The 20,981-nt window shown below is 42.9% G+C and overlaps 1 protein-coding gene across 1 annotated transcript in view; it reads left to right on the plus strand.

Annotated features, from left to right (window-relative positions):
• The window catches only part of MYH15 (myosin heavy chain 15), a 63,993-nt gene that overhangs the window by 34,382 nt on the left and 8,630 nt on the right, over positions 1-20,981 (plus strand). Inside the window, exons 23-37 of the mRNA XM_037907522.2 lie at positions 643-779; positions 1,168-1,423; positions 1,983-2,225; positions 2,878-3,054; positions 3,974-4,119; positions 4,888-4,978; positions 6,306-6,695; positions 7,865-7,991; positions 9,203-9,321; positions 9,996-10,192; positions 11,001-11,350; positions 12,848-12,972; positions 15,465-15,580; positions 19,476-19,668; positions 20,614-20,817. Of these exons, the coding sequence (XP_037763450.1) occupies positions 643-779; positions 1,168-1,423; positions 1,983-2,225; positions 2,878-3,054; positions 3,974-4,119; positions 4,888-4,978; positions 6,306-6,695; positions 7,865-7,991; positions 9,203-9,321; positions 9,996-10,192; positions 11,001-11,350; positions 12,848-12,972; positions 15,465-15,580; positions 19,476-19,668; positions 20,614-20,817 (2,871 nt within the window). The remainder of the gene's footprint in view (positions 1-642; positions 780-1,167; positions 1,424-1,982; positions 2,226-2,877; positions 3,055-3,973; positions 4,120-4,887; positions 4,979-6,305; positions 6,696-7,864; positions 7,992-9,202; positions 9,322-9,995; positions 10,193-11,000; positions 11,351-12,847; positions 12,973-15,464; positions 15,581-19,475; positions 19,669-20,613; positions 20,818-20,981) is intronic.

Consider the following 20,981-nt stretch of genomic DNA (forward strand, 5'->3'; position numbering starts at 1 on the left):
GGTGGCTCAAGCACTGCATATTGTTTTCTACAGGAATAATGCTACCAACAACAGGTGTAGCTGAACCAATGCTGCTAACGCTTTAACTGCCAGTGTAGACAGGACCAAACCATGATCAGCACCATTTCAGCTGTCTTATTTACACAGAGCAAGTCTTGATTACGGTTTGTGAAATGGTGCTAAACACAACTCTGTCCTGTCCACACTGGCAGTGAAATGGATACTAGCAGCAGTTCAGACGCACCCATTTTGATTGCTGTTGGTTGATTTTCTAGCTTGAAAAGGCTCAGGAGACTAACAATGATACCACAACAGATTGGTTCCTATTTTGTGTGCCCAAGTAAAAAAGTTAAAAACATTCCCGGGGTCTAACACCGATTAGTAGCGTGGTTATTACATGAGGTTGGCACACTTGAAATAGGTGAGATCAAACTATGATGCGTACTGTGATTGGGTCACTATAACGTTATAACACAATCCTCTGACACAGACTTTTCTATTACCTAGCCATCACTCTGCTTCTCTTATCAGTCTTCCCTTGACCACTGCTGTTACAATAAAAATGGACTTACGTTGCTCCATGTTTCGTGAAGATGGGATTATTCTGAGCTTGTTCCTAAATGACATCTGCCTATATTTTAGGTATTCTTTAAAGCTGGTCTTCTGGGCCATCTGGAAGAAATGAGGGATCAGAGACTATCCAAGATCCTAACAATGATCCAAGCAAGAGTACGAGGCAAACTGATGCGTATTGAGTTCCAAAAAATAGTGGAGCGAAGGTACAGGCAACCTTGGATTATTCCCTTCAGTCTGGGGGATGAAACCACTCCTGTCTCACTTGATGACTAAATAGGGCCCTTACAGTAGTACTTAAGTCTCTAGCTGGACATAAATGAAGGATTACACAGAGTAGTTTTAATATAGATTTACAACAACAGTAGTTCCATATTGATCACCCACAATTTCAACTAAAATCAGTCAGTTGTAGATGCTCAGTGTCTCTGGCAGTCCAGCCATAATCAAATGTTTTGCCTGTGTTAACACAAGTTCCTAATGCTGTTCAGAGCACAAAAGTACAACTGATCTGAGGACAAGCTCAAAGAATGTATATAGCTCCCTCAACGCAGGCTGGGTTTACTTTGTTTTTTTTTAATTTTTATAAACCAGGGATGCCCTTCTCGTGATCCAGTGGAACATTCGAGCTTTCATGGCTGTGAAGAACTGGCCCTGGATGAAGCTTTTCTTCAAGATCAAGCCCCTTCTGAAGTCCGCAGAAACTGAAAAGGAAATGGCCAATATGAAAGAGGAATTCTTGAAGCTGAAGGAGGCCTTGGAAAAATCTGAAGCCAGGAGGAAGGAACTGGAAGAAAAGCAAGTCTCTCTGGTTCAGGAGAAGAATGACTTGCTCCTTCAGCTGCAGGCAGTGAGTGGGCAAAGCTATTTTTGGTTCGTGTTTTATTTAATGTTCTTCCAGACATGACATCTTGCAAACCAAGCAGTCAAAGGGGACTTGGCTTTAGGTATTTACACAAGCAGTTTTAAATTATGTAGCTGCTCTGGCTAGGAAATTAGGTTAAATTTACAATGGATATAAATTCACATGTTTGAGAGTCCAAGCTGATGGCTTGCCAATGCAAAAATTCTGGTGTTCAAGGAAATATTAATGTCCTAATTAATATTGTGAATTATATTTAATCAGATTGCATGCATGAGTGGGCAGGCCCAACATTAAAGCAGGCTCCATCCTGCTTCCACTGAATTTATCAGGAGTTTTGTCTTTGACATCAAATGAGAAAAGGAGTAGACCCAGAGTTAGCCCATATTAACCTTATTTCCAGAGCTGTTCTGGTACACTCTTGTGATCTGCTGTACTAACGTGTATTGGTCTGGGTTCTATAAGAACTAAATGAGTAGGGAATAAATGCAAATAATTAAGTTGGTAACTCTTAGGCATTGTTGTCATCTTTTTTGTATTATGCCAGGAGCAAGACACACTGGCAGATGCAGAAGAACGATGCGACATGCTGATTAAATCCAAGATCCAGATGGAGGCAAAAGTAAAAGAACTGACAGAGCGGGTGGAGGATGAAGAGGAGATGAACTCTGAGCTGACCTCCAAGAAGAGAAAACTGGAAGATGAGTGCTCTGAATTGAAGAAAGACATTGATGACCTTGAAATAACATTGGCAAAAGTAGAGAAAGAAAAACATGCTACTGAAAATAAGGTACCATTAGAACTTGGCCATACATCTCCACAGAGGATTTATACATAGGGTGGGCTACTTTATGGAGGAGATGTTGGAGTTCTGCTAATTGAAAGGCGTGTATAGTAAAGGCCACCCTGCAAGATCTGATTATATACACAGTTGAGGTTGAGCCTGGATCTCCAGTTTCCCAAGTGAGTTCTGCTGCTACCAAACCAGAGAATAGTGTCTGGTTTTACCCTAGTAAATAACCAGGTTGTAACTAACCAGAGTTCTTTAAACTCTTCCTCTTGCACAATCAAAACTTCTCCTCTCCTTTTTCCCCAGAGAGAACAAAAAACTAGAACCTTCCCCAGTGATGCTGAAAAAAAATTGGTGGAGTTGGAAAGCAGATGTCCCCATAACAAAGCCACTGCATGAACTGGCATTAATTGGCAGTGTCAGCTGAGAAGCCAGAATTAAAATGAACTCCCCCTTCACTGTGTCATCCTAATAGCCAGGTTAACTGCTTTTACAAAATATCCATCTCCAACTGATTTAGTATAAACTACTTTCTAATTCTCCAATATGAGTACGGTCCAGGCAGTTCCCTCAGGCCAGGTTACAATAATCCTCGGCTGAAATTACTTACAAGCACATCTGTCACTGCTATTGCATTTCTTCTACCACACAGGTCAAAAATCTGACAGAAGAAATGGCATCTCTGGATGAGACCATTAGCAAACTTACTAAAGAGAAGAAATCTTTGCAGGAAGCTCACCAGCAAGCTCTGGATGACCTACAGGCAGAGGAAGACAAGGTCAACACACTGAGCAAAACTAAACTGAAACTAGAACAGCAAGTAGATGATGTGAGTTTGTCCTTCTCTTCATTTACATAATACTTATTTCTCCATTGCTTATGGCTTTTGGGAAGCTGGGAAACATTTTCTGTTCTTTTGTAAATGAACTAGACTAACTCGGATGTAAAAGTGCAAACCACAAGGGGGAGGGTGTATTATTTTCCTCTACAGTTAACCTTTTATAAAGTACAACTGTAACGCCGACAGACCCCGCTTGTCAGTGGGTGGGATTGAACCTGGGACCTCTGGAGCTTAGTGCATGAGTCTCTACAGCATGAGCTAAAAACAAGCCGGCTATAAGCTAAGGCTCTAGAGCAGACTCATTTTTTCTCTCTTTAAGTGGTCTCGGTGCCACTAGATGGGACAGAACACCACACCCAGAAGGTGTGTGGGTTACATACTTCTCCTAGCTGAGGCAGTGCATCCCAAGCTTCAGAGGACTTCCCAGTTGAAATCCCGGACGAGCCCCCCACTTGTAATGCTGACAGACCCCGGTCATGGGCAGGCGGTATCAAACTTGGGACCTCTGGAGCTTAGTGCATGAGCCAAAAGCCAACTGATAAATCTCTTTCTCTCTAAGTGGTCTCGGTGCCACTAGATGGGACAGAACACCACACCCAGGAAGTGTGTGAGTTACACAACAATAACAAGAGAAAATCCGTTTGGTTTGTATTTGCAGTGTAATTAACCTGTAATCCAACAGAGCTGTCTTGGAGAGAAAGAGCAGTAATGTCTGCACAAACAGGAAGCATGGAGTGGCCTTTACATCATATTAATCCCAGTTTGTGTTCTTGACTGGGCTGATGGCAGCTAGAAAGAAAAAATGGAAAACAGGATACTGGTACTTTAACTCTTCTGCTTCAGCGTTCATTAGAGTGTAGCACAAAACTGGACCTTATATTTAACGACTGGTTTCTCATTCCCATAGCTTGAGGGCTCACTAGAACAAGAGAAGAAAATAAGGATGGACCTGGAAAGGGTCAAACGGAAACTGGAAGGGGACTTGAAGCTGACCCAGGAGAGTCTCATGGATTTGGAAAATGATAAGCTGCAGCTGGATGAAAAGTTGAAAAAGTAAGATACTGTTTGTATTGTACAGAATAAAACAGGAACCTGGGATTTGCCATTCCAGGCCCATTAACCCCAGAATCCTGCCGGCTACAGTGGCAGACACTGAATGCCAGTTCAGAGGAAGGTGACTCAAGAATATTGTCCAGTGCTGAATCGGGATAAGAGAATTCCTTCCTGGTGCCTGCAGTATGTACCCTGAAGCATGAGATTTGATTGATCCCCATCTTCATATGCATAAAATGAATATTTGTGAGCCCTTTAGCTGACCAGAGAAAAAGGCTTACAGAAATCTAAAAAAGGTGTCTATCCCATCGAACCTGCTAACAGTACAGTTATAAGACCACAGCTCTGTTAAATGTACCTATCCACTGAGTTTCAAAAGCAATTTTATTTCTGTGTGACCTTTTGCAAATAACAGAGGTAAGAAGTTCTCACCTATAGCTATTCATAATATCAGAAGTCCAGCCAGCACTGATATTGTAGAAGGTAAGGACACTTTACATATAGTAGCACAACATATGAGTGTCTGGACAGTCTTAGCTTGGACAATACTGTTCTGACAGAAGACTGTATTTTTTCCAAACCAGTGGTGGTGAGTTTGGGAGTTTTAGTGATATTACAACAGCAGCATTCTTCCCATTTCAGCTCTGACTGAGTCAGCACTTTTATTCCCAGGTCTTTATAAGCAGACTATAAAAATTTGCTTTAGAAAATCTTTGCTTCAGCTGGTACGGTAAATCTATCACTGCAGAACTTTATTTTCCTTGACAGGAAAGAATTTGAAATAAGTCAGCTGAACTCCAAGCTTGAGGATGAACAAACCATAGTGATGCAACTCCAGAAGAAGATCAAGGAGTTGCAGGTAATTTTTTTGTCTTCACTTCTTCTGTGTCAGGAATGAACCCTGGCGGGGAATAGAGAAGCATGGGGAGTGAAGGGAGGAGAGAGGAAGTGGTGTGATCTCAGATGTTTCTGCCCTGGATACATGGCACAGAGAAGGAAGAGGGTGAGCTGGTAGGCCTGAAGCACAAATGCCGTGGCAGACTACTCTGAAGCATGGACCGTAATAAAGGAGACTGAGCCATCTGAGAAGAATTTATGGTTAGAAGACCATCCCCAAGCCTGGAGCAAGGAGAAGGAGCCTGAGGCTAGTTTGACGAAGAAGCAGCAATTTTGGGAGGCCGCCCTCAAGCACAGGGGACAGAGAAGCCCAGGCTTAACTAGAGGGACCCCGGGTTAACTAATGACATGGGGGTTCAGGAAAGGCGATAAGGAGGGAGATTGAGAAGGAAATCTACATGAGAGTGGGTGCAGGAGAACATAAAAAGGGAAATTGGGCACCAGAAGGCTCAAAGCCTGGATTCCATTGGTGCAAACTGAAGAATTAGATTGTGAATCTGGCTCACAGATCTTGAGTTACAGGCTGTCTCAGCCTTGCATGTTCATGAAATGACACACTGTGTCATAAAGGAAAGGAAAGATACAAACTGCAGTGATATGTGATATAGCTAGAATTTGTCACTAATGATCACTAAGACATAAAACCCAGAGTCCATTCCAGAATAAATGCTGCTGATTTATGGAAGCTCCATTACTCTCCTGCATTCTGTATCTGCCAAGGTTGTTTCCTGTGCTTCTCTGGAGTTTACAAGATGCTGCACTAATTATGCATTGGCTCCTTCCCAGGGAAAAATTTGTGACTGAATAGCTCTGATTGTCCCAGTTCAGAGGTGAGAGAGGGAGTTGAAGAAAGAGGTCATGAGGCCTGCTCATTACCCAGGCACTCCTCAGTCTCTCACATCCCAGGCAGAGGTTGAAGAGTACTTGCTACACAATGGCTAGTACAATAACTGGAAAGAGCCTCTTACAGTTTTCTTGAACAGTGATTGGGAGAGGAAGAGATACTCTTCCGTTCCACTTCCAAATAAATTGCTTTTCTTATATTCCTGGTCTGCAGACTTTGGACTAAAGTTTGTAGAGAAAGCACTGAGTGCTTTTAGTAGGAGATACGATGCTAAGTCCTATTCCAGCTCCAACACTGCTGTGGCCTGATTTTGCTATTTATAAATTGCAGTACATATGACATGGAGCTGTTGTGAAGGGTCATTATTTATGAAGTGCTTTGAGCTCCTATGGCAATTGCTATGAAGGTGAAGGGTGTTACGTGCATGTGTGTCTTTGCCTCATAGGCTCGTATAGAGGAGCTAGAAGAGGAGCTGGAAGCAGAAAGAGCTGCCCGAGCCAAGGTGGAAAAGCAAAGATCGGATCTGGCTCGAGAGCTGGAGGAGCTGAGTGAGCGGCTGGAAGAGGCTGGAGGAGCCACTGCAGCGCAGCTGGAGATGAACAAGAAGCGGGAGGCTGAGTTCCTGAAGCTGCGGCGGGACCTCGAGGAGGCCACGCTGCACTATGAGGCGACAGCTGCCACCCTGAGGAAGAAGCATGCAGACAGCATGGCGGAGCTGGGGGAGCAAGTGGACAACCTGCAGCGTGTCAAGCAGAAACTAGAGAAAGAGAAGAGCGAGCTGAAGCTGGAGGTGGACGACCTGTCATCCAACATGGAGCAGATGGTCAAAGGAAAAGTAGGGCTTCTGAGACTACGTACACAAACATGCAAACAGGGGCTTGTTTTAAAGTTTCCAGAGAGGCAGAGGGGGGTTGGGTGATTCACGAGAGCAATAGAAAGGGTTTGTCTCAGAGTTGCATCCAATGAAGTGAGCTGTAGCTCACGAAAGCTTATGCTCAAATAAATTTGTTAGTCTCTAAGGTGCTACAAGTACTCCTGTTCTTTTTGCAGAAAGGGTTTGGAGGCTTTCACATCTAGGTCATTTGTTTCACTCCATCCCAGGCTGGTGACGACCTTCTGATAGCTATTGTGTGGCTTATTTGAAATGAGTTTGTCCTGCAGCTCAGTCCTTACCAGTCATAGGCCCTTATCTCACAAAGTAGTACTGTGATAAGGGGTCCCTCTTAGCATTCTCTGAAGAGCACCCAAGAGCTGGGGGGTGATGGAGACTGAACTATTCCTCCGCCTCACAAAGAAGTCCCTCTGGATCACTGGTTTGAGTCTCAGCAGGGAGGTGTGGAGGGGGGAGGTAGCTTACACAGCCATTGCCTGGACTGTTACTGTGGGTAGATAAATTGTGGGTGTAGTCTTCTGGGTGGTTAATCCCATCCAGCAATTCAGAAGACGTTTGAAGAAACTTTCACCTGTGCATATGATACCTTTTGAAATCATTGTAGGGGCTTACTACTGCATTGTTTCCATTCAGAATCCAAGGCTCTCATTAAAGAAAATAACTATTTTTCTGTCCTCTTGCATCACCACCTTGCACTAACTTTATTTTTAAGAGTTTAATTTTTTAAAAAGTCTATGGGGGGATCATTTCTTCTGGGTCACCTTAAAATCTGAGCTAAATCCTAAAGCCATTATTTAAGTTTTACTCAGGCAAACTTTTATTGAAGAAAACCGGAGGCAGAATGTATAAAACTGGGAAACAGCATAAAAATCTTACTAAGTAAACTCCTTGCTTATAAGTATAATATTAACAAAATGCAATGCAAGTCTTCTCACTCTAAAGCTCATTGAACAGAAGATTTAACTTCTGCCTTCCAAAATTCTACTTCTCTGGGGTGAAAATATCATTAGTGTTTTTATTGTGAAGGCTTGTATTGTAGGGTAAACCAGATAGTTATGTACCTGGGATGGGAAGTTTGCAGCTTTGTGTATCTTTTCTCTCAATTCCATTAGTCGAATGCAGAAAAACTTTGTCGCACATATGAAGACAATCTCAATGAGACAAAGACTAAACTGGATGAAATGACTCGCTTAATGAATGACCTCACCACCCAAAAAGGAAAGCTGCAAACTGAGAATGGTAGGTATATGCAGCATCAGTGAGCTTCTTTGAGTTCATTGCAGGAATGTGCTAAACCCTGCAGGGAATTGGAATTCTGTTGCATACAGGTGGCTGAGTGAAGAGTAAACACCTATTTAGATACTACCTGTGTGGTACCACAGGTGAGCCTTGCCTCACTTCCTTTCATCTGGGTTATAAACAAGTCCAGATGGATCTTTTTTAAATCAAAGAGCATCCCCCCTGCCTTTCACAGGTCTCATTTAGTAGTGACACCTATGTGTGCAAGTAGAAGCTCACTCAAATACAGCTGGCTTTTTTAAAAGAATAAGCTTACCCTAAGGTTACCCTTGAGCCATGCTGCCATCATATCATCTCAGCTAAACAGGGCAATGCTGAGCAAGGTTCAGCTGTGAAGACCCTGAACAAGGAACACCTCGCGTAGGAGCTGCAGGAGGTGGTGGTGTTAATACTGTAGGCGGCATTATTGTTTGTGAGTGTGCTATGCCCCAACACTGTGTTAGGGCATTGTGCTTCTGGACAGGCATTCTTTGCAGTGAGACATGAAACCAGTGTTTTATTAGTGATAATTCAAGATCCTATGCCACTTTTTGCCAGAGTCGGAGTTTTAATCTCTGCATCTTGACCAAATTCCAACTCTGATCACTGTTTTGTTAACCAACATTCCTATGTATTTTCATTTGGGTGTTATGTTTTTCATTTCCTGTCCTAAACTAGTGCGCAGCATTGCTGTGCACTGTTAAATGGCTGCTGCATACCATCTCCGCACTCGCTGTATTCACTTGGTGGCTAATGTGTTCCCATGTATTCTCCTGACCTGCCTCATGGGAGTTGTGAAGTTGATATTTCTAAAGTGCTTTGCAACATTGGGGAAAATGTCTATAGAAGTACAATGTACAGTAATAAAAAGTATGAAGGAAAAAACCAGTAATTGCACATGGAAGCTAGTGTATGTCTACTTCAGTGAATGATGCAAGAGTCCAACTAAAATTAATGTACCACTGTACATGCCATGTGTAAATAAACTAAAAGAAACCTTGCATATATCTGAGAAGACTGACTCAGATGTTTTTCTTAACAAGAGATCAGCCATATTCACTGGGGAGGGGTGGGGTTTCTCTTTGGAGGGTTGTAACTAAACCTTGAATTTGGCCCAGTGGGATAGCAAGCAACTAATGTTCCAATCTTGCTTGGTTAAAATCCCTTGGCAGGTGAATTTGCAAGGCAGCTAGAAGAAAAAGAGTCACTGATAAGTCAGCTTTCCAGAGGGAAGACGTCATTCACTCAGCAGATTGAAGAACTTAGAAGACGGCTGGAAGAGGAAACAAAGGTAATGCTTTGGCTCTTTCACCCCATTTGCTTATGTGTCAGCTTTTGACAATGATACATTTCACTAGCTATGGTTTAAAAAAAAAGGCTGAGATGGCTGGAATGCTTGTTGACTGAGATGAATGGGAATGGATTTGTTTACTTTTAACGAGGAGGAAAACTAAAACCAGACATTTGAGCCTAAACATTCTGATGGCAGTACTAATAGGAATTTCTGCATCTGACCAGGACAAGTCAGAGAGGTGGGGAAGAGGAGTTAGTTATACTCTCTCTTTCTAGAAAGAATCATTCTAACAGGGGCTCCAAGCAGTAAAAAGTGTTTGATAAATCTTAGAATTTTCATTTGAATGTTTGGATGCTTATGCGAATGAATTAGAACATGTTTGGTCTCAATGCTGGGCTGGACATGTCACGGGAAACAGGCTTTCTCATGGCATTTAGGGTGTTTCTTACTTCCATTTGGACCAGAAATATCTTGAGAATGTCCTTTCTTGTTCTCTTCCCCTCCCCTCAGCTGTGGCCAGACACTGGGAGACAAAGAGGAAAAGGAACTGAACTTTTTGTAACCTAGAAAGGCTCAGTTTGGATTGTTGGGGACCTGTTGGTTGGGGCTTATTGTGTCCCAGACTGGTTTGCCATCCTTGACTATAACGATGTAACCTATTAATCCTGCAGTCCAAGAACGCCCTTGCTCATGCACTGCAAGCTGCCAGGCACGACTGCGATCTTCTGCGGGAGCAGTTTGAAGAGGAGCAAGAAGCCAAGTCAGAGCTGCAGCGGGCTCTGTCCAAGGGAAATGCAGAAGTGGCACAGTGGAGGACTAAATATGAAACTGATGCCATTCAAAGAACTGAGGAGCTAGAAGAAGCCAAGTAAGTGGTTTCTATTATCATTGCCTTCTTCCTGTACTCCACTGGGAGAACTACACTCCATAGCATTTTTTAACCACACTGAAATATACAGAATAAGAGGATTACAGTGCTAGTAGTTTCCACACTGTCAGATGAATGTACGCTCTGTCTGTGTTGTGTTTGCCATCTCCAAGTGGCTCCTGCCATTAATCAGGAGCCACACTTACTTGATAACTTGTTTGGGAGCTATTCATAGAATCGTAGAACCGGAAGGGACCTTGAGAGGTCATCTAGTCCAGTTCCCTGCACTCAAGACAGGTCTAAGTATTATCTAGACCATCCCTGACGGGTGTTTGTCTGACCCAATCTTAAAAATCTCCAGTGACAGAGATTCCACAACCTCCCTAAGCAAAATTTATTCCAGTGCTTAACAACTCTGACAGTTAGGAAGTTTTTCCTAATGTTCAACCTAAACCTCCCTTGCTTCAATTTAAGCCCATTGCTTGTTGTCCTATCCTTAGCAGTTAAGAAGAACAATTTTTCTCCCCCATCCTGTAACATCCTTTTAAGTACTTGAAAACTGTTATGATGTCCCCCCTCAGTCTTCTCTTTCTCCAGACTAAACAGACCCAATTTTTTCAATCTTTCCTCATAGGTCATGTTTTCTAGACCTTTATTCATGTTTGTTGCTCTCCTCTGGACTTTCTCTAATTTGTCCATATCTTCCCTGAAATTTGGCACCCATAACTGGACACAATACTCCAGCTGAGGCCTAATCAGGCCTGTTCATGGTTGTCTTACTGCTCTGCCCCATTTTTCCCCATGTTAGAAAAAAGCTAGCGGCTCGCCTACAGGAAGCTGAGGAAGCAATTGAGGCAGCCAATGCCAAGTGCTCTTCCCTGGAGAAGACAAAGCACAGGCTGCAGAACGAGCTGGAGGACATCATGATTGACTTAGAAAGGGCTAACTCGGCAGCGGCAGCCCTGGACAAGAAGCAGCGCAATTTTGACAAGCTCATCAGTGACTGGAAGCAGAAGTACGAGGAGACGCAAGCAGAGCTTGAAGCTTCCCAGAAGGAAGCCCGTAGCCTGAGCACAGAGCTGTTTAAACTGAAGAATGCCTACGAAGAAACTCTGGACAATCTGGAGACAGTGAAAAGGGAAAACAAGAACCTCCAAGGTAGGCCATGCACAACAGGCTCAGCAGTAGTTAAGAGAGAACCTGGTCGTCTTGAGATGTGGTGCCCCTGTAGAAGTGGGATAAAATTAGTCTCACTACTGCACTGGAGCAGTGGATGTTCCCTCTGTCCTGAAATCTGTTCTATTTTCCTTCTCTACATCCAGTTTTTAAACGAATTTGGTGCTGATGAAAGATGCTGAATTAACAGCATTTATCCACAGGAACAGGAGCAACATACAGGCAGTTAGTGCATGCTTTTCTACACTAACCTGCCAAAGTACCCCAATAGTACCCTGTAGCAGGGTCTATCTTCATGGGATAAAGAAGAAATCAAACCCTTTCCATCACTGGCCAACTGCTGAGCCTGCCGACAAAGGACCTAACTGGTACCAGTTATGGTGCTTTTTGTAACATGGAACACTTCTCCACTAGTGTATGAGAGACAAATAGTTTCACTGAGGCCTCTGAACAGCCATTTTGTGATAGATTTTTGGCCACAATCCCTTAGCAAATATTTTGAAATATCCAGTCCCATGTAATTAGAAAAATTTTAAAGGAACTGTACTAAGTTCTTCAACTTTATCGGCTTGTTGTCTAGAATTTTGTTTTGAGCTGTACCATCCATCTGACACTTATGACCAGAGTTAAAGTCTTAAAATAGTAGGTCCTATTTCAAAAGATCATGGAATCATAAAGGAACTCTCGGGTGTTTGTTACTCACAGGAAATCCAACCAGTTCTTCATACAGGCCCAGAGGAGTTCACATCACAAAATAAACCCAATCATCACTGTTGTCCTTCTTGGCAGTCACTTGAGTGAGCACAAGTATTGAATGGGGGTGGAGAGTTAACATACCCTGTCATTGTTTAGAGGTGCTACTTGGAATAGGAGTGAGGAATGTAGATGGACTGCTGCATGGGACATTTGAAGTTTGGTGGACAGAATCATAGAAGATTAGGGTTGGAAGAGGCCTCAGGAGGTCGTCTAGTCCAACCCCCTGCTCAAAGCAGGACCAACACCAACTAAATCATCCCAGCCAGGGCTTCATCAAGCAGGGCCTTAAAAACCCCTAAGGATGGAGATTCCACCACCTCCCTAGGTAACCTATTCCAGTGCTTCACCACTCTCCTAGTGAAATAGTGTTTCCTAATCTCCAACCTAGACCTCTCCCACTGCAACTTGAGACCATTGCTCCTTGTTCTGTCATCTGCCACCATAGAGCCCTTCCAGAGTCTAGCAAGTTTGCTAAACTGCTACAACCAATTTAAAACTGGTTGTGGAGAGTCCCCACACAAAAGATGCACTGCTTTAATTAAACAGATTTAAGTGAAATCAGTGCAACTTCTGTGTATAGACAAACCGTTAGCGAGTTATTTGGAAGGCGATTTTTGTAACCACTCTCTGTGCCAGGTGGTAAAATCATAATGTTACACTTGTATGTACAGTACTATGTTTCTGGGACTTTCTGATACTAAATTCTTCTTCTTGTCATTTCAGAGGAGATTTCTGATCTGACTGATCAGATTAGTGAAGGAAACAAGAGCCTTCATGAGATAGAAAAAATCAAGAAACAGGTTGAACAAGAAAAGTCAGAAGTTCAGTTAGCCCTGGAAGAAGCTGAGGTAAGAGGAAGGAAGGGAGGGAAGGAGGTTCGTCTGTTGCTGCATCACTTTTTCAGTCACACAGCAAAAATGTACTGCTTATTATTAGGAGATCTTTCTCTGCTCCTCTGTATTTACACACCAATCTTGCTGGCCTAAATTTTCAAAAGTAACATGATTCTGGCAGCTTCAATTTTTGGGTGTCCAAACTGAGACACTTGTATAGTGACCTGATTTTCAGAAACTGCAAGAAACCTTTCATATGAAAATCAGGCCTCTTCAAAGCAGCTCAACTTGGAGCATCCAAATTCCCAGTCACTTTTTAAAATGCAAGCTGCCAAGGGTGGTGGTTTTGTTCATCCAATTTAACACCTTACTGAGTATGCCAAATATCTTGTATTCATCATCAAATTTGTAACTCTCATCTTCCTCTTTGAGCATTAAAAGCTATAAACTTTATAAAGTTTTATTCTAAATAATGTCTTGCTATGGATTGCACTGAGATTAGTGCCCTGCTTTCTTTCTACAATGATAGTCTGCTAAGCAAGAGTAGCAGTGTCATAAACCCAAATGAAAAGAGGCCATTTAGAAAATCTTTAAATCCCAAAGGAGTCTGGTAAAAATCACAGTAATTTTCTGCAGTGACAGGCATGCATACATACATGGAGGACCCATCTCAATTTCTGAGAGTGAACCAGCACTACAAAATTCATTACAGGCCAGGTGGAAATCAGCTCCTGGTTATTCATTTAAAAGGTCAGCTTGTAGATTTCTTGAGGTTTTGGTACACTGCGGGGCTAGGTTGGTGCGTCAGTGTCTCTTGGCTAATATAGCATGTGGCAGGGGATTTTTCATTAAAGTCAAGTGCTGAATTTTTTGTGTCAATATTTTTTTTTCCCTCCTCTTAACAATGTTTGCAAAAATGAAATTAAGCAAATAACTGTAAAATGTTAATACACTAAATATGTGTAACTTTTTTTGGTCTGTTACAGGATGTTTTATACTTGGCAGGGATTTCATGGCCATGTAGACAGGTGTTAAAATCAGAGCGGAGAAAATAGCATCCTTTTCCAGAGCTCTGGGGTGCTGAGAGTGATTATATGTGCAGTGTACATATTTATCTCATGAGAGAGAATACATCCGTTCTTGGGGTTATAATGACACACCTGACTTTCATGAATTATGTGGAATACATCCCAGAATTCTAAGTCTGCGAGCAGATCAGGCTAATGAGTGCAAGGAAAGTTTGTGTTACATCCCCAAAATGATGATGTATCTTATTTAAAAATCAGTTGTGGAGTGCAATATTTTTTAATAAGGTTTTTTCTTGTGAATCTCGGCTGCTGGCTGTTGCTTTAATGTGCAGTACTTTTGTGTGCTGTTACCATTGGTGGTTTATTAGTGTGGTGTGTTTGTTAAAATGAATATAGATGGTGCATGGTGACCAGAAATAAGGGATAATTTGCTTATCTGTGTCTTTTGTATGTCATTATTCTATTGATGAAATCTCTTGAGACAAATGTAGATCAATGAGTGACTGCTCTCTTCACAAGTACCCAATCCTTACCCAGCTAATCTGCCTGTTTAAATCAGAGGAAGTTTTGGCTCAGTCAGGAATGAGTCTGAACTCCCACTAACTTCAATGGGAGTTCTGCTTAAGACAGACCTGCAAGTCTGGGGCCTTAGTATTTAACCATAGGCTATTACGTAAAGTCTCTTGATCGCAATTTATGGGGGGGAAACAAAAACAAAAGTCATGGGATTTAATAGGAGGTTACCAGATAGTTTCCTTACAGGTTTTAATGGAAAAGGGGAAGATCTTGATAGCTACATATTTTGTCATGAAAACCTGATACTTTTCATCCTTCCCTTCCTTTTGGTGTCAGGTTAGAGATTCACTTACACAGATCCCACTGCCATCAATGGGAGCCATGCATGCTTCTAGAACAAGATTTGGCAAGGAGTATAGTATTGATGAATGAGGATAGTTAATTTCAGCAAACACATGTACCTATTGATGTAAGGCTGATGGGGAGGTGGGGGGGAAAGACAGATTTAGAGAGGTTTTGCAAACAATCCTGTGGCTGAGTTCTGCTCCCACTGAAGTCTTTGGGAGTTTTGCCACTCACTTCAGTGGGAGCAGGATGGAGCCCTTTTATCATTACTGTGTAAAGCTTATCTGTATACAGTTTTTGTATTGGTACAAAAACTGAGTAGACAAGGCCTAAGACATCAGTTCTCAAACTGTTTGACCATGTGTAGTCTGAAAAGTGACTGCTCATGTTTCCAGCTGCCAAATTGCATTAAAAGATAAGTAAACACATTAGGAAAGCCAGGTTACTTTTCTCAAGAAGCAACTGTAGTTGCCACAGGTAGATGGTGATGGGTGAGGAGACAGTCAGGAATGAGGAGGTGGTGTCCAGGGTCAATCTCAATGTTGCGATTCATACTTTGAAAAAGTCTAAGGATCTCTGGCCTAAGAGACTTGTTCAGTTGTGTGCCTTTTATTTCAGGGAGCCCTGGAGCATGAAGAAAGCAAAAGCCTTCGTTTTCAACTTGAAATTTCTCAGATTAAAGCAGAGTTTGAAAGAAAACTGGCAGAAAAGGAGGAGGAAATGGAAAACATTAGGTACTATACAGTGAGAAAATGGTTTGTAATTGGTGAAACTCAGAAGTTCTGACGTTTCTTCAAGGCTTCTGCCAGCTTTTCTGATCATCCTGGAAATCTGGCTGGAATAAAGTTTCTTGCAAGCTTTCGGTATTTTCATCTCTGGCCAAAGAAGGAAGCACAGAGATGTGCAAAGCTAAAAACAAAACCAACAGCTGAACAGTTGTTCTTTAAATGGGTCATGTGTGGGTCAGAGTTGGATGCAGTCCACTTTTTCTAACCAGTTTGGCCATCTCTAAAAATACTTACAATTTCTTCCGTTTACCTAAAAGGGAGGAGTGTTCCATAGTGGGATTAATCCTGGCTGCAGTATCATGACTCAGAATGCAGTAAGAGAGCATATGAAAACCAGGTAGATTAGCCAAACAAAGAAGACACATTCTCCTGCTAGATATAAGGGCATGCCTAGTGATAGGCCAAAGGCTTATCTTCACTAGCAACTTAACACAAGGTAAAGCTCCGTGACACCTGCCCACAGACACAAATCCATCATTTGTGTGTGTAGTGGTGGTAATAACACAACAACTCAGCGGGGGTATAAGGCAGACCTTGAGAGCCACTAAGTCAAAGAATCTGTAGTGTGGAAACAGACTAGTGATGCAACACTAGCATCAAGGGCTGCTATTACACTAATGCCTTCCAACACTCCGCCCAAGAATGGGCCCCACAGTAGGCAGCTGCTTCTGGTGCCACATCTGAGAAGATGCTACAACAACACTGAGACTAAAGCTGGTTGAAAAATGGAAAACCCATTTCAAAACTTCTAAATTGTTTCCTTTTTGCAGGATTCAAAATGGAACAATTTGGGGTTTTTTAAAAGTTTTTCTGACAGGTTTAAAGTGTTTTCCCTGTTTCTTTTTTGCCACTCAGTGCAACAGAAAGTGTCTGATATCCAGATTTCTTTCCGTTTTTTTCCACTTTTTGCTTTCATTTTTCCTTTTGCCACCCTGCAACTTCTAAAAACTTCTCCACCCTTTTGGGAAATTAGAAATTAGAGTTAGTTTCATTTTTCCTGTAATTCTGTAATTTTCCCAAAGTTGAAGAAGTTCTGAAAAGTTAGTGGCAAAAGGGGGAAAAAATTCATCTAGAAATCATTCTTTCTGTCATATTCAGGAGCAAAGAGGAATGAAGGAAGAAACCTGGGGGCGGGGGGGAAGAGTTGAAAATTCAGCATTTGATTAAAAAACCAAAAAACTGTGAGAAAGTATAAGCTTTCCGCAAAAAGTGGTTGATTTTGAAAACCGGTCATTTTTTGTTGAAAAAATTTTGTTCAGTTCTAAGATCCCTGTGGACCTGTTCACCAATAGGCCTACACTGAATTACTGTTCTGCCTGTGGAGTGTCTGCCATCGCAGCCTCCCCTCCCCATGGGGTTCTACTCTATTGTAAGCAGCAGGCCCTTAAAGTTGCAAAACGCACCCTGGAAATCTTTGTGCTGGCTCCCCAGGTACATGCCTGGAAGCAGCACTACAGGGTTCTGAGGAACATTCCTAAAAGTACGGCCCACTAATGAATAGAATCAGGGACCCTGTCTTGGAGGGGAAATAATGACATAAGGATCTGAATGTGGTTGGTGAGCTGGATGGACTACTAGGAAAAAATGGAGCAGGGAGCAACCGGAGGGCACTAAATCAAGGAACATAGCTAGTAAATGAAAACAGAAATGATGTGGTGTGCAATAAAAAGAAGCTACTACTAGGCAGGGTGGCCTAGTGGATAGTGCATCATAGTGGGACTCAGAAGATCTGGGGTCTGTATCCAGATCTGCCATTGGACTGCTTCACCTTTGTAAGTCTCAGTCTCCCTATGAGCAAAATGGGGGTAATGACATTGCCCTTTGTGACGTGCTCTGAGATCTACTGAGGAAAAGCGCTATAGAAGAGCTATCATCAGCAATACATATTCAGTGGGCAGGAGAAGCCTGGAAAGCAGTACTAGTGGAAGAAACCTTAGAAGTGTGGGCGTGACTGAGTCAGCAGTGTGATATGGACATTAGAGAGTGATTTTTGGACAGGTCACACAGAGGCATCACACTGCAGAGTGGGCAGGTGAGAGTTCCTCTGTCAGTGGTTAAAATAGATTGAGACAGGAGCCAGAGCTCTAGACAAAGCCGCCAGAGAGGAGCACTGGACGGGGAGTTCTCCCTCTGGTGTTAGCGGAAGGGGGGGGAGGGGAGCTGCACTCATCCCACTCTCCCTTACTGTAGCCTGTGCTTTTTATGTCCCCATGATGCCCACACCTGCAACACTACCTTTAGTTCCGGGCAGCCCGCTGCCAGCAACACGTAGATCCATGTGTCGTGAGTTTATACAAAAAGCACTAAAAATGCTGAATTGACTTTTGAGGGCAGATGAAGAGCTACCAGCAAAGGTGTGCAGTTTGGCTAAGCAGAGACAGAACGGGGAAGATTTATCAAGGGGGACAAGGGATTATCTGAGAATTGAGGGGGATGTAATAGGAAGCAAGGAGATGAAAGCAAGGGTTTTCTTGTTCCTTGGGTTATTTTTTTCCCCTTTGAGTGAGCCCTATTAGGCTGAGGAATTACTCTCCTTTAGAAAAAAGAAAAGGAGTACTTGTGGCACCTTAGAGACTAACAAATTTATTTGAGCATAAGCTTTCGTGAGCTACAGCTCACTTCATCGGATGCATGAAGCTCATGAAAGCTTATGCTCAAATAAATTTGTTTGTCTCTAAGGTGCCACAAGTACTCCTTTTCTTTTTGCGAATACAGACTAACACGGCTGCTACTTTGAAACGTCTCCTTTAGAAGTAAATTGGGCAAAATTCTAGAAAATGTGCTATAGGGAACAGTCCTGCAATGTCTCTGAGGTTTCTGACAGGTGCTTTCCATCCCTGATATGTCTGAATAATGGTTTGGTGTTTTGATTATGTGAGACTTGGAACAATTCCCAGACATGCTGGGCTGTTCCTGAGAACTCTGGGGTTGTTGTGAGTGATATGAATCTCAGCACTTATTTTGTATAACAAAGGACAGGAAACAGACCAATTATGGGTCAATAATAGTCACTGCCAGAAGCCCTTTAAAAAGTTCAGCAAATATCAGACACTTACAATTCCTTGAATCATTTCCTGGTAGAGAGAGGGGATAATGAAGAACCTGCCAAAACCTCAAAGTATATGGCTCAGAATCAGGAATTCCTGAGTTCTAATGACTCACTGTATTGCAAGGGACAAACTACATGCCTCTCAGTATCTGTTTCCCCATATATGAAATAGGAATACTTGCCTACCTCTCAGAAGTGTGAGTATTGATTGATGGTTAATGCCTGTACAAAATGGTACAAAATTCATCTAGAGCTTCAGATGTAAAGCACTGAAGTAGTGCCAAGAATTAAGTATTGTTTGTTGCGTTCAAACCCAGAAGAAAGAATTTGTGACCCTCCCCAGTGTAATAGCCTCAAAGGTGCTATTTGGACATTTAGGGAGGAAGAAGAGGGGAATGATGTGGCTTGCTATGTGGCACATAATAGTCTAGCCTCCTCTGGGCTGTAATACTTTGGTCTAATTTTGGATGTTGGGTTTAGTGTGTGGGTGCTGATTGGTATAGGTGGCCTGTGATATAGAGGAGGAGGACAGACTAGAGGATCTGGTGGTCTCTTCTGGCCTTAAACTCTGACTATGATCAGGAGCTTTTTGAGGGGAGCAGACCGATCTAGTGATCACAATGGGTCATTATGTACTACTGCTGTATACACTCATCCATATATGATTTCATTCCTGAAAATGCAACTCTTTCAGGAAATAAAATGTTACTGGAGGTAATTAAAACTTCTGGGGAGGGAGGGGAAAGATTTCCTTACCCATATAATGTCTTCTGAATATTACTCCAAAATTAGGAGAAACCAGCAGCGTACCATAGACTCGCTGCAGTCCACCCTTGATTCTGAAGCCAAGAGCAGAAATGAGGCCATCCGGCTGAAGAAGAAGATGGAAGGGGACCTCAACGAGATGGAAATCCAGCTCAGCCATGCTAACAGGCATGCCTCAGAGGCAACAAAGACTACACGTATCCTGCAGGCACAAATAAAGGTACCCCATAGAGCTGCTACTCAGAACTACCCAACCACAAGCAAGGGCTGGGTTTTATTAATATGTAGCAATTCAAACAGAAAACACACACACACAGAGCAAGTGCTTTTACAGCAATTATTATTAGTACAAACTGAGACTCTGTTCCAAAAGCCTAGGTGCAGTTAGGTCCAGTCCTGGGTGTGTGTCTGCTACAAAGTACTTCTTAGCCTATAACATCTTCAAAGAGCTTGATAAAAATTTAATCAGATTCTTCCCTAGGGTCACAGGGCCCTGATGAATAGACAGCCCTTTGTGAGGGGGAAAAGCAGCAGTACAAGGGACTTCCTGTCCCCAGGTGATATGTCCTTGAAAGGAGGAGCCATTTGACAGGGAGTCAGAATGGCCAGATTATCTGTGTAGCTTCATTTAACTTAATTCTCCAGCAGCCTCTGCCAAATAGTTTCCTATTAAACTGATGTCAGGGCTTAAAGTCAGATTTCCTGGAGACTCCTTAATCCCTCACCTGCACTCCCCAGAGGATGAATCCACAAAATACCCCCACCTGAAACCACCACTGACGTGGAAGATTCAGTTCATGCCCCCAACCCAGCAGGCCGGGTGAATTAAACGTGCTATTTCTCACAACATGGAGGGAGGAAGTCTTTGCAGTACTTTTCTAAGCAGGAGCTAAAACAGCTTCGAGACCTCCTGGATAAGCCTCCATTCCGCATTGTTCAGACAGATTTTCAGAGGCTTTGGCATTGAACAGCAAAGACTTGAGCTCAAGTAGGGTGACCAGATAGCAAGTGTGAAAAATCAGGACAGGGGGTGAGGCGTAACAGAAGCCTATATAAGAAAAAGCCCCGAATATTGGGACTGGCCCTATAAAATTGGGACATCTGGTCACCCTAAGCTCAAGTCCTGTCACGCTAGTGTGTGAGAATGCTGCTGTTTCTGCTCCAGGACCTGCAAGTGCAGATGGATGATTCAGCACACCTGAATGAAGACCTGAAGGAGCAGCTGGCGGTCACTGACAGGCGGAACAATCTTCTCCAAGCAGAGCTTGATGAGCTGAGGGCCGTGCTAGACCAGACTGAACGTGGGCGTAAGCTGGCGGAGCAAGAGCTACTGGAAGCCACCGAACGTGTGAACCTTCTCCACACCCAGGTTGGATTTCAAGGGGTGGGAGGGGAGCGGTTTCCTAAGCGCTGTGTACACTAGTCTCAACAAGCAGCAGTAGTGGCTATTGGAGAAACCTAAAGATTGCACATGCCCAGAAGGATATGAATGCCATAACCACCGACCGTCATTTGTCAGAGAAGTTTCATTCA

Source organism: Chelonia mydas, chromosome 1, assembly GCF_015237465.2.
Source record: "Chelonia mydas isolate rCheMyd1 chromosome 1, rCheMyd1.pri.v2, whole genome shotgun sequence".
Taxonomy (NCBI): Eukaryota; Metazoa; Chordata; order Testudines; family Cheloniidae; genus Chelonia; species Chelonia mydas.